Consider the following 12615-nt stretch of genomic DNA (forward strand, 5'->3'; position numbering starts at 1 on the left):
AGTCACGAACAGATCCATTGATGTTTGTGACACCATATGGTAAAAGAGATTTGAACTACAGCATCAAGTTTATTTTCAAACTCACCAAACATGACCGCAACAGCACCAGACTGGGAACTTTATTGCCATATTGTGTGCGCGTGCGTGCACATATGGTATTGTGCATGGACTTGTTACTGAGTATAGAGTTTCATGTTTGAATAACATTTACATTTTTCCTGGCCACATTTTGGACTTGTTTTTGTAATGCTTGATGGTAAAATAAATTTTCAGTAATGTAAATTAGCATTTATTTTACCCCTTGAACATTTAGAAGACATAAGTCTTCTAAATGTTCAATAAATGCTGAAAATAATGTGTGCCTATATATATATATATCTGGTTACATCACCTTGTTTTTCTTATTGTGTAGTGAACCCTGTCATTGATTTTTATGTTGCATAAATGAAAAATAAAGTTACTGCGTTTTTCCCCATATATTTAATCGACTATTTTTTCACCTAACCCCGTGTTTTTCTATGGGACCTTCGGCTTGCCAGCTGCAGTGCTTTTCAGAAATGTATCCCCTGCAGTTGGTGAGGGATTTCTGTATTCTTGTCCATCAGTGAATAGTGCTATAATTGTTATGTGCATGCATTTTTTCTTTTTTACTATATTGCTGTTAAGTTGCCAGTTTTAAAAGAAATTATATCTTTTTTATTCAGCGATCAGTTGGTTTGCCTGATATTCATTCAGGTTATGGATTTGCAATTGGCAACATGGCAGCTTTTGACATGGATGATCCCACAGCTATTGTTTCTCCAGGTAATGTGCGAATAGGTGATGAAAATGAATAATATTAAAATGGCTGTTTTAATTTGCCCATATACCAAAGTTGTAAAGTATCACAGTATTTGGTTTTTTAGAATATTTTCTTACATTTATGTTTTTAATAAAATCCACACAAAAGAGACATTTAATCAAATAGCTTAAACTCTTAAACATGTGAAATTAATAATGCTGAAACTACAGCACATTACATATTTAGGTCAGTCACAACTTATTACCATATTGAAAAAAAAATTGATAAATAAAAAATCATAATAACAAGCCAACCAAATTAATTAAATTAAAAATGGAAACCTGCTTTCACTATGGAAAGATCTCCTCAGTCTTTTGTGAGGTTGGCAAAGTTCTCTTGCCTGTATTACACTAAAAGACAAAAGCCAACTTCCAAACGAGCAATTAACTTAAGTCAAAAAATAATAAGAAAGAATGAATAGGGTAAGTATCCTAGGCATGATTTCTTCAGGGGTGCACCCACACCTGTTAAGACCCAAAAGATCGTATTTCTATAGTGAACTGCTCAAAAGCAGCTGAGCATTCACTGTTACCTGTATACAATCTATAACAGAAACATACCGAGAAAAATAACTAATCTGCAAAAAACGTGGTCAATTATGGCCAACCCTCTTCAAGCTAACTTTAAAAAAAAGCCAAACATACAAAGTGTTTTTTTTTGGGGGGGGGGGGGGAATATACGAATGGTGACATGACAGAGCTGAAGAAAATGTAAATATGCAAAATAAAATTACCTTATCAAATTACTGAAGAAAATAATCAAATAAAATATAATAAATGAAATGATATCAATGCTTTAGTTTCAACATTATTAATTTTATGTGCTTTAAAAATAGAATGGCCAAAAAAAAAAAAAAATTAATAGTTGCAAATGATATTATTAATATGATTACATTTCATATGTTTATTTTTAGTATATATACATAAGAGTTTATGTTTTTCAGGGGTAATATTCAACTGTAGATTTAGAAATATGAAGCTTTGTTACTTCATAAAAATTGAAGGTGGATGCTGATAAGTAACATAGTGTCAAGGGCATTTCTAGTGAGAGTCATGAGTTCATCATTTGTATAGCCTGTGGCATATATTCTAAGGTTGGTCTAGTAGACAAACCAATCTCAGTTGATGATTCTTTTTTTCACACCAGATGTAAGGAGTATACTGATCTCAGTTAAAACTTAGTAAGTTAGTAGAAGAATGTGAGTCACTGAAAACAGGTGCTTGCCTTAGAAACAAATGTAACTGGGAGCTCGTCAAGGAATGAGGTATTTCATTATCTGCTAAGAGATGCACTCTGTTTTGGGTCCCATACCAGAATACTCAAGTGCCTACTGCTGTGGTTGAAGGAGATTTAGTTTTATTGGGAGACCCTATTTTCAGAGATGGGTAACTTTTTTTTGTAATAAAGATAGGTGGACCACAACCAGTGTGTGTTTGCCGGGAGCAAGTATTGTTGTTACCAGCAGACTGTCAAATTTTAAAGGGGATAAAGAGAGAACATCATTATTCATGTGGGGACTAATGATATTAAACGAGCACCACCTGACAATTTGTTGGATAAATACAGTTAATCAGAATGTGTATGTGTCTGCAATTCTGCCCAGACATGATAGGAGGGATTATATACTGAAAACCATGTGGATTAACTCAAGATTTGAGGGAGTGTACAAGGCTCTGGGGTGTAGGGGGGGGGACACTTGTTGATAGGAATCTGTTTTGTAGAGATGTTATTCACTTGAACAAAGGTGGTGTAAGAATTTTTGCCAATATCATTAAGAATACCTTAAGGGTTCAGGGAAACTTAAGTGCAAGAAGGGGATTATCTGACCCACGTTTATCTGATAATATGGGTAAAAGTAATGCTTGCACACATCTCAAGAATTCTTGTTTGTTGCTGCAACAGCCATTGTTAGCAAGAAATTCTTAGTACAGGAGCATCAGAATTTTATGATGATATTTCAAATGAGCATGAAGAAAAATGTAAGGAAACATGTTAGGGGAGGAGAAGGGTAATATAGATTTGCTTTTATCTGATGATATTGGTCAAGGTAATACTTGCATACATCTAAAGAATTCTTGTTTGTTTCCACAACAGCCATGCTGGAAAGCTGTTCTGAGGGTGACAATGTTTCAAATCAGTGGGAAACTAAAACTAGGGGAAACAAGCGTTAAGAAGTTCAAGGGGTATATCAGGATAGTAAACTGTAGAAGAATGCTTAATCTTAACTGTGTCACGAGTGTTGTCAATAAATTGGTGAATTGGAACTCCTAGTTAGGGCAACTAATGCTGACATAATAGGTGTAACAGAAACATGCCATGTGGAAATTGAGAATGACAAGTTTCACTGTGTTATGTATAACATATTTAGGAATGATAGGAATGTTGTGGGGCATGCTTCTTATCAAAGCAGCTTGAGTGTGAAAAGAACTTTTGCTGAGTCAGAAGGTACATCTGCCAGCATATAATCTGTGTGGTATGAGTTAGTTGGAAGCAAAAGTATAATGACAGTGGGAGTAATCTGTAGACCAGAAGGTCAAAGAGTGTGACGAGAGTTTCTACAGATGAAATGTGCAAGCAAGTGTGACTGTCTCATTATGTGACTTCAGTCTGCCCCTAATTGAACACAAAAGATTGGGTTCAATTAGGGACAGACTTATTACTTGTACCAGCATGTTAGAGAAAATACTATGGGTAAGAATATTCTTGACCTCATTACTCTCAAATCAGATGATATCAGCACTTAAAGTACAAAATTGTTGTTTGGCAGACAGTGATCATGTAGTCATTAGTTGGGAGATGAAGAAAGATGTTGCAGTAGGAACAGGTTTTAATTTGAGAAAAGAAGAATATGACAATTTAAGGTTATGACACATTAAGAAAATACAGCACAAGGATGATGCTGAGATTAATGAATACGGAGCTAGTCAGTCTAATACAGCCAAAAAAGATAGCATGGAAAAGTTAGTGAGTGATGAAGTATTGAAGCCTATAACAGCTACTATTTGAACTATAACAGTACCACAGATAGATTAGGGAGTCCAAGGCTAGATATGAGAAAGCACTGGCTAAGAGATCAAGGAATAGGGACGAGGAGTTTTTCAAGTATGCAAATATGAAAAAGAAAAACAAATCAGATTGAACCCTTTTGTACTAGGTGTGGGGAAGTCTTAGATAACCTGGCTGCTATTACTGATGAATTGAATAGGTACTTCACATCTGTCTTTACTGACAAAAGACCATGCTGAGGAGATGCGATGCAAATGAGCCTGTTTCTTACATAATTAGCGATTTGGAAATTGCAGATGACTGTTTATTAGAAAAACTTTTGAGCCTAAAGGCAAGTAAGGTTCCTGGAGTTGATGGCACATACCTGGTAATTTTGAGGGACGTGGCCAGAGAATATATTGAACCACTGATGTTAATTATGAAGGTATCATTGGACTCAGAAGAGATTCCTTTGGATTGGAGAAGTATTGCCAGTACATAAAGGTGGTTTTGAAAGTGAAGTTTGTAACTACAGACCAGTTAGTCTGACTTCAGTGGTAGGGAAAATTTTAGGAGCAATGATCTAGAGTGCAATGCAGGAACATTTTGTTAGAAATGGCAATCTGAAAGACACAAAACATGGTTTTGTTATGGGAATGTCATGTTTAAGTAACTTAGTATCTTATTGCTATTTTCATTATTAAGTCAATTACATTACCGTACATTAAGAAGCTCTATAAATCATCTAAGTGTCAATTAAGTTCATTGCTATTTTCATTATTAACTTAGTAGGCTATTTTGACACAAACACTATTATAGCCCATGATGGAGTTACAGTTCTAAATTTATGTGACTTTCCAAACAGTCCCTTTAAGCACAACTTTAGGAGCAGTTGTAGTACAGATTGTGATAAAATCACACAATAGATACCACCAATTCTAGGAAACCAGATATATTGATAAGAGAGGCTGACAGTTCGAAAAATGGATGGATCGGAACAGTCTAGCTCTGTTAAGTGATTGCACCCATATATATCTATATTTAACATCAGGAAATAAAACCTATTTATATGCTCCTCCACTCTGTTCCAAATTTTTAAATTTTTGGTTGGGACATAATGATCCCTTAGCAACTTTTTTTATAATGACTCTATATACAGGGTGTCTCAAAAACATTGGTACAAACGTTTAGGGGAGGTAGGTAACATCTAAAGGAATGTGAATCGCATAGGAACCCATAACCGGAAACACCACCGTAAGTCAGTAGACGGCACGGTAGTCGCCGCACAGAGAGCATGCATCGATATACAAACTGTGAGCTGGCAGACATGCACTTAGTGTATGGATTAGCAGAGAGCAATGGACAAGCCGCTCAACGAATTTATGGAGAACGCTTCCCAGACAGATATGTACCGGACCACTGTTTGTTTGCACGTGTGCATCAAAATTTGTGCGATTATGGGTCATTTAGAGGTAACAGGAGTAGTGCATGCAGACCACGTTCGATACGAACTCCCACCATGGAAGAAAGTGTGTTGAATGCCGTCCAGAATAATCCTACTACCAGCACACGTTGCCTCTGCCTTAGGAGTCTTGTTGCAGAAAAGGAGAGCCTCTGCCTTAGGAATGTCTCGTTGCAGTGTACAGCATGTATGGCACGACAATTTCTTACACCCCTTTCATCTCCAAAGGGTTCAGTTACTGCCCCCCAAAATCATCCTACACGTGTGGCTTTTGCGCAATGGTTTCTCCAAGAAAGCATTCCAAGACTTGAATTTTCCAGCCTATGTTTTTTTCACGGATCAGGCTTATTTCACTCTGGAAGGCTTATTCAATCAGCACAATGCTCATGTGTGTGCTCACGACAAACCACACGGTGTGCGCCCACAACATCGCTTCTCAATAAAAGTGTGGGCAGGTATGGTCGGTGACTGCTTAGTTGGCCCATACCTGTTACCATCCCGCACAAACTCTGCTAAATATCGGGTCTTTCTTGAACAAGTTCTACCAGGGTTACTTGACGATGTTCCAGCAAATGTGAGACAACATTTGGTTTCAACATGACGGGGCGCCTGCCCATTATGGAAGGTGTGTTTGTCACCATTTGAACAGGCGTTTTGGGCATCGATGGACTGGCCGTGGTGGACCCGTTGCTTGGCCCCCATGCTCACCTGATTTATCGAGCCTTGATTTCTTTCTGTGGGGGCCCTCAAATCTATCATGTATGAATCGCCTGTGGAGACGGAAATGGATCTCGTAGCGAGACTCGTCTGCGCTACCGCTACTGTCAAAGAAACTCCAGGTGTGTTCGACCGTGTCTGCCAGTCCATGCTGCGTCGGTGTCACGCATGCATCTCATCTCATAGTGGAACCTTTGAGCATCTGTTGTAACATCATGAAATGCATTCATCTCGTACTCCATTGTTAATATTATGTCAAATAAATGTTTGCCACTAATTACTGTCTTGTGTCATTTCTGCTTCTTGTGCCTCTGCTACTACTTTCCCGTGACGTTTCCGGCTATGGATTCCTATGCGATTCACATTCCTTTAGATGTTACCTACCTCCCCTAAACGTTTGTACCAATATTTTTGAGACACCCTGTATAATGGAGTGTCTTTAGTGGCAGGCCTTTATGAGAAAAGATGTTAAAAAATGTATATAAAATCTATAGATGCACTTGGTCTTGCCAACGCCAATTTATAGTGGATTTTCCTTGAATGAAGGGTTCTGAAAAATTTACTGTCCAATCAAGCATTATGACCACCTGCCTAATAGTGGGTATGTTTGTTTGTTATTTGGTTTTTAGGAGCATTAGCAACTAAGGCCATATTGCTCCAGGGATATGCGGTGGTCATTCTCTGACCTTTCCGCATCCTCCGTATTTTGGTGGTCATGGGCTCGAACCCAGTGGGTACATCTTCATTTTGCCACCATATGGTGAGGTCTATACTCTATAAGTCCTGAATGTTGCAAGAGGTATATTGCACCATTGGGATTGCATCTTGTAAATTCACCATAGTCCTTGATGAAGATTCCAAACACCAGAATTGTCAAGCCACATAATCTCATAGAACATCTCTGAGATTCATATCTGGCAAATTTCTCACCCAAGGAAGCAACTGGAAGTCACTTTGTTGTGTAGAACACACTGTCCCATCCAGAAAAAGTCACCGTGAAGGAATGTATCTGATCAGAAACAATGGGTAGTAAGTTTTTAGCTTTCAGAGGTGAGTCAAGGGTTATGAGGACTCCAGAAGATTTGCAGGAAAGCATCCCCTATATCAAAACATTGCTGCCACCTGTCTGTTTCTATTGATCCAGGGCATCTGAGTGATTCTTCTATGCAGTTTATCACCACACTCTCGCTCCACCAGCTACATGGTATTGACTTGGCGCATTATGGCCTTAGCTGCCGATGCGCCATTAAAAACCAAACCAACAACAAACACCATCTACATGGTAGAGCAAGAAACATGATTCATCATAAAGTTTTTTTTTTTTTTTTTCAGTCGTCCAGTGATACCATTCAAATGGAAACTTTGGGTATCATTCATAATGGGAGGCTATAAGCATGAGTACCTTGACCAGGCACCTACTACAAGGGGACCATATGGAGCAGAGTTTGCTGGATCGTGTTCTTGGAAACATAGCCGCTTGTCACCTTGTTAAAGTCAATTATCAGCTGTTCCATGGTTTTTTGCCTATTGGCTCATACAAAGAGTGACATCCAACATTCACTTCAACCATCAGTAAGGTGTGGGCACCCACCATTGGCCTGGTGGGTGCTCACAACTGCTGCTTTGTCCACTCTTGGAACACCTTAACTACAGCACTCTATGAATGGCTTACAAGATTTGCAGATTCTGTAATACTGCCATCCTTCAACTAGTACCTGACAGTCATCCCTTTTTCATAATCTATCCAACTGCATTTTTTGCTTGTGTTAATCAAGTACTTCATGGACTGCAGACCACAAATCTGCAGTATCGCATTTACCACTTCTCACTGTGCCACCGGACAGTGAGGAACAGCTGATTGCTAGAACACTGGGTTATAAATATTTTGACTGGAACAGTATATATAATTACTGAGTAAGTGATCATGAGATTTCCTGATGTGTTGTTAATCTTGTTTGTAGCTGTTGGTTCCATTTATTTTTCAAAATAATAATAAATTATAATTATGCTTATTTAGGTGGAGTGGGATTTGATATAAACTGTGGCGTAAGACTTCTGCGAACTAACCTAATGGAGAAAGATGTGTTACCCTTGAAGGAACAGTTAGCACAAAGTATGTTTGATCATATTCCTGTTGGTGTAGGATCAAAAGGCATTATTCCTATGAATGCTAGGTAGGAAATATATTAACAGATCTTGCATATCTTAGTCAATCAGTTTAAATTATCTCAGTACTTCTCCCCCACCCCACACACACACACACACACATTGCATTTTATTTTGAAATTTTAAATATCACAAAAATATGACTGTTTAGTATGTTCTTTCTCCCACCCTCCTGCTAATAATAGAATGCTTTGAGCATCACCGGGCAGTCTCCGAATATTAATGGTACCTTCTTTGATTTGCAGAATGGGCTAGATCTATGCTTGTTAGTCAAAACATAGCTTGCCAAAAACTTGTAGTGGAACAAGGAAGCAGTACTCCAATTATTTTCCCAAACGATATGCTTATTAGCTGTTCAAGGAATAGACTAAACAGCATGTTAGACACTTAGGAAGAAAAAACATTCTCCACATGTGTGGACACTGATGCCACTCCAAATCAGCCATTTAATTATCTTCTTAAATGAGGTGTTTTCTTTGCAGATGATATCCATCAGGAAATAAATGATTGTGACATTTCATGTACCCAATGAATACTGCCTTCCACACACTAGCAGTGTACTGCTAGCAACATAATGCTCTCCACTTCTGATTGATTGGTCACTGATTGGCACCACTCATGCCCTGGTAACCTGGGGGAAAATTCAACCCTTGGGGGCCAAAAGGAGTAAAAAATTGACATTAATAATTTTTCCACATTTAGAGCCAGAGAGCTCTCAACACGACAATCATGAAACTGATTATGACTTCTCTCTGTTGAAAAGACTAAAAAAGGATGCAAACAAGCAGGAATCTCCAACTTTCCTGATAATCCACTTTGTTGAAACAACCTTTTAGCAAGCTCTCCCTTTCCATTATGCAAAGATGCCTTGAAAATGCAGCAGCATCACCTAAAACTGAAATGTATCCAGTCCTGGGAATTGCTAATAGAGACAACTCACTCAAGACACTCTGAGCTCCTGTTAAGACTTACTACTTTAAGCGGACAATTCAAGTCAACCCACATAACACACTGAATTCCTCCAAGGGAGTTTTCACTGAATGGAATCTGTTAAACAATTCTGAATAAGAAATAATCCAACAACTAAAAGATCAAAACATAATTCAGGCAAAAAGAATCACAATGCAAAAAGATGGCACCTTAGTCCCAACACACACAGCATAATTTTAACCTTCAGTACACCAAATATACCAGCTTCAGTCAGAGCATATTATTTAAACTGCCACATTTGTCCCTTTATCCTGAATTTGCTAAGATGCTATAAATGCCAGAAATTTAGTCAGTCCCAGGCAGCATTAGTAAAGAAGATACATGTCCTGACTGTGGTTGCAAAACTCATACTATCACACACACAGTTGGAATGCAAGGCTCAAATTCAGTGTCCTATTGCAGGGGCAACCATTCAGCATACTCCAAAGATTGTAATCTCTGGAAGTTAGGGGGGGAGAATTCTAGACTGAAAACAAAGTGTCTTATCAAACAGCAAGAAAACAAGCTAAATTAAGAATGCCAAAATGCAGCTATGCTTCAGCTGCCTGCCATCACCAATCAGTAGCATGTCAGAGAGAATTGTCTGTCTCTCTAGATACCTGGGGTGGGTGGGATCTATCCAATATATTAAAGGAAGCAAACCCTTAGCTATAATTATTACATCTTTGGACTCGGGAGGTCCACAAATGTAATCCCCAATTCACAAATGAGAGATCAAAAGGTGACACGAGTAAGTACAGACGAGATAGTTTAACTTCAGTTCTCGGAAAATAATGGAGTCACTGGTTAGAGAAGCATTGCAAGATCATCTAAACAGACTTCAGTAATAATTCAGATAAGCATGGGTTTGTTAAGGGGAAGTCTTGTCTGACCAAATTGATTGGATACTATGATGTGGTCACAAAGGAACTGTATGAAAAAAAAAAAAAAAAAATTGATATATACTTGGATTTCAGAAAAGCGTTTGATACTATTGCACATGGAAGACTACTGTACAAATTGGAGGAGTATGCCATTAAGGTCAAGTTGCTGCTATGGATAAAGGAATAGTTGAGTGGGAGAAGACAGTGGTAATCGATGGACACTGCTCTTCATTGACTAATGTTATTAGTTGTGTCCACCAGGGTTCGGTGTTGGGCCCATTGTTGTTTTCGGTATTTATGAATGATATCGATGAAGGTATATCTGGCTTAATATCCAAGTTTGCAGACTATACGCGTGTTGGCAGGGTTGTTAATGGCTGTACGCTACTGCAACAGGATCTAGAAAAGTTAAGCAGATGGGCTGAGAGGTGGCAACTGAAGTTTAACATTGACAAATGCAAAGTACTGCATAACCCCAGAGCAAGATACCAACTGTGTGGTACTACGTGCAGGGAAGTGGAGAATGAAAAAAGACTTGGGCGTAATTGTGCATTCAGATATGAAGTTTTCTGAGCAGAGCAGACAGGATGCAAGAGGAGCTCATGGGGTCTTGTCAATATACAGGAATTTTGCTAGTAGGGATGAGGAGGTGATTATCCCTTTCTGTAAGGCAGTGGTCAGGCCACGCCTTGAGTACTGCGTACAGGTCTGGAAGCCTTGATTTAAGAAGGATGTAGAGTTGCTAGAATGAGTACAGAGAACGGCAGCAAGATTGAGGGGGAACGAAGGGATCTTATTACCAAGAAAGGCTTAAGTTCTGCAAATTGCAGCATCTGGAGAGGTGATCTGATTGAGGTGTATTAAGGCCTTCAATTGATGTTGGTTTTCAGGCTCAATGCTGTTAGTTTTCCTCTTGCTCAGATTATGAACCTGAGGTGGGCATAAATTCAAATTGTAGAATAGATGTATGGAAATTTGCCTTTAGCCAGCGGGTAGTTGATTGTTGGAACAAACTTCCTATGTCTTTGTTGAAGTTAATAACTTAAATAAATTCAAGCAAGAACTGGACAAACTTTCAGAGCAAATGGATGTGTGAAATGTTGGGGTTTTTTTTGTTTTTTTTTTTAGCTGATGCTGCATATAAGCTTGCTTTTTTTTACATCATATACCTCTATGCTAATATCAACCACAGACTGGGCTTGATCAGTACTGTCAACCCAGCTTCCATCATCAGGTGCATGTATACTTGCATGTACACCAAGTATACATAGTTAATAATTTGATGAGCTTGAAGTGCTAGTCAAGACATCAAAGGTAGATATTGTTGGGATATCAGACGTGGTGTCACACAGATATAAGCAATGCAGAATTGGAATTTGGCGAGTACAATGTGTACAGGTAGGATAGATAGGACAGGAAGGGAGGAAATGGTATGCTGTTAATTAAGAAACACATAAAATCTAAGGAAGTGCATCCAATAAAATCTAAGGAAGTGCATCCAATAAAATCTAAGGAAGTGCATCCAATAAAATCTAAGGAAGTGCATCCAACACTGCATCCAATTGTTGGATGCAGTGTTGAGTCTGTTTGGTGTGAAATAAGCACTGGGAAAGGAAAAATGTGTGTGTTAGGCCTAATGAGTATAATGAACAATTGTGCAGAGAAATAGTGGACCAATATATCAGAATATCTTATAATGGAGGATTTTAACTTTCCAGATGTTGACTGGAACTTGTGAGTTGATCACTCGCACACTAGCAAGACTTTTGTGGATTTATTAGATGACTGTTTTCTACAGCAGCATGTTCGAGAGGCAACCAGAGTGCAGTGATTCTGTACAGTGGGATCAACTGATGTTACCAACGTTGAATTCTAAATGGGAAGCTGTCAGTGACTTAATTTTGGAGGCTACTAGACTTTTCATTCCAAATAAGAAAAGACTGTTCAAGGTTTAGGCCTAAATCAGTGCTTCTCAAACTTTTTGGATCATCGCCCCCTCCTAAAAAAAGCCCTTGCCAGGGCCTTTTTTTAGCCCACCAATATAAAGTGAAGCTAAATAACTGAAATGAATATTTGTCTGTTTGCCTCCAAAAACGTAAATGCAGCCCTGCATTTACGTGTAAATCTGTGAATTATAAAGAAAACTATTTATTGTACTTTATTCCTTCTTCATAAAAAATTACAACTGCATAAATAAAGTCAGTTATAGTCACTTAAGTCATAAAAATTAAAGTTAATGACATAAATAAGTCATGATATTAATGCAAATAGTTAATTATATTTTAATATTTAATGCAATGGATGAGCTTGGTGGAGATTTATTAGCTTATCAGTATTAGGTTTAATATCTGTAAGTAGAAGTCATAAATCGCCATGTTTAACAACATCTAAACAATTTCTTTGTTTTGTCAGAATTGAGATATAGCATTGAAACCGGTTTTGACTAGATTTGATGTTGGAAAAGAAATAAGTAATTTTTTTACAATTCTCTACAGTGCAGGATAATTAATGGTCAGAGATTTTCTTTTGTAACCAAAATTCCTGATATGAATTTTTGAAATTTTGGCTTCAGTTCAACTTCATTTTGTAAC

The 12615-nt window shown here is 38.0% G+C and overlaps 1 protein-coding gene across 1 annotated transcript in view; it reads left to right on the plus strand.

Moving 5' to 3' along the window:
* Window positions 1-12615, plus strand: part of RtcB (RtcB RNA ligase) — a 119964-nt gene that overhangs the window by 41618 nt on the left and 65731 nt on the right. Inside the window, exons 3-4 of the mRNA XM_090387072.1 lie at window positions 705-804; window positions 8023-8179. Of these exons, the coding sequence (XP_090243198.1) occupies window positions 705-804; window positions 8023-8179 (257 nt within the window). The remainder of the gene's footprint in view (window positions 1-704; window positions 805-8022; window positions 8180-12615) is intronic.

The sequence above is a fragment of the Mastigoproctus giganteus genome, chromosome 13 (assembly GCF_048544385.1).
Source record: "Mastigoproctus giganteus isolate SK-2022 chromosome 13, ASM4854438v1, whole genome shotgun sequence".
NCBI lineage: Eukaryota > Metazoa > Arthropoda > Arachnida > Uropygi > Thelyphonidae > Mastigoproctus > Mastigoproctus giganteus.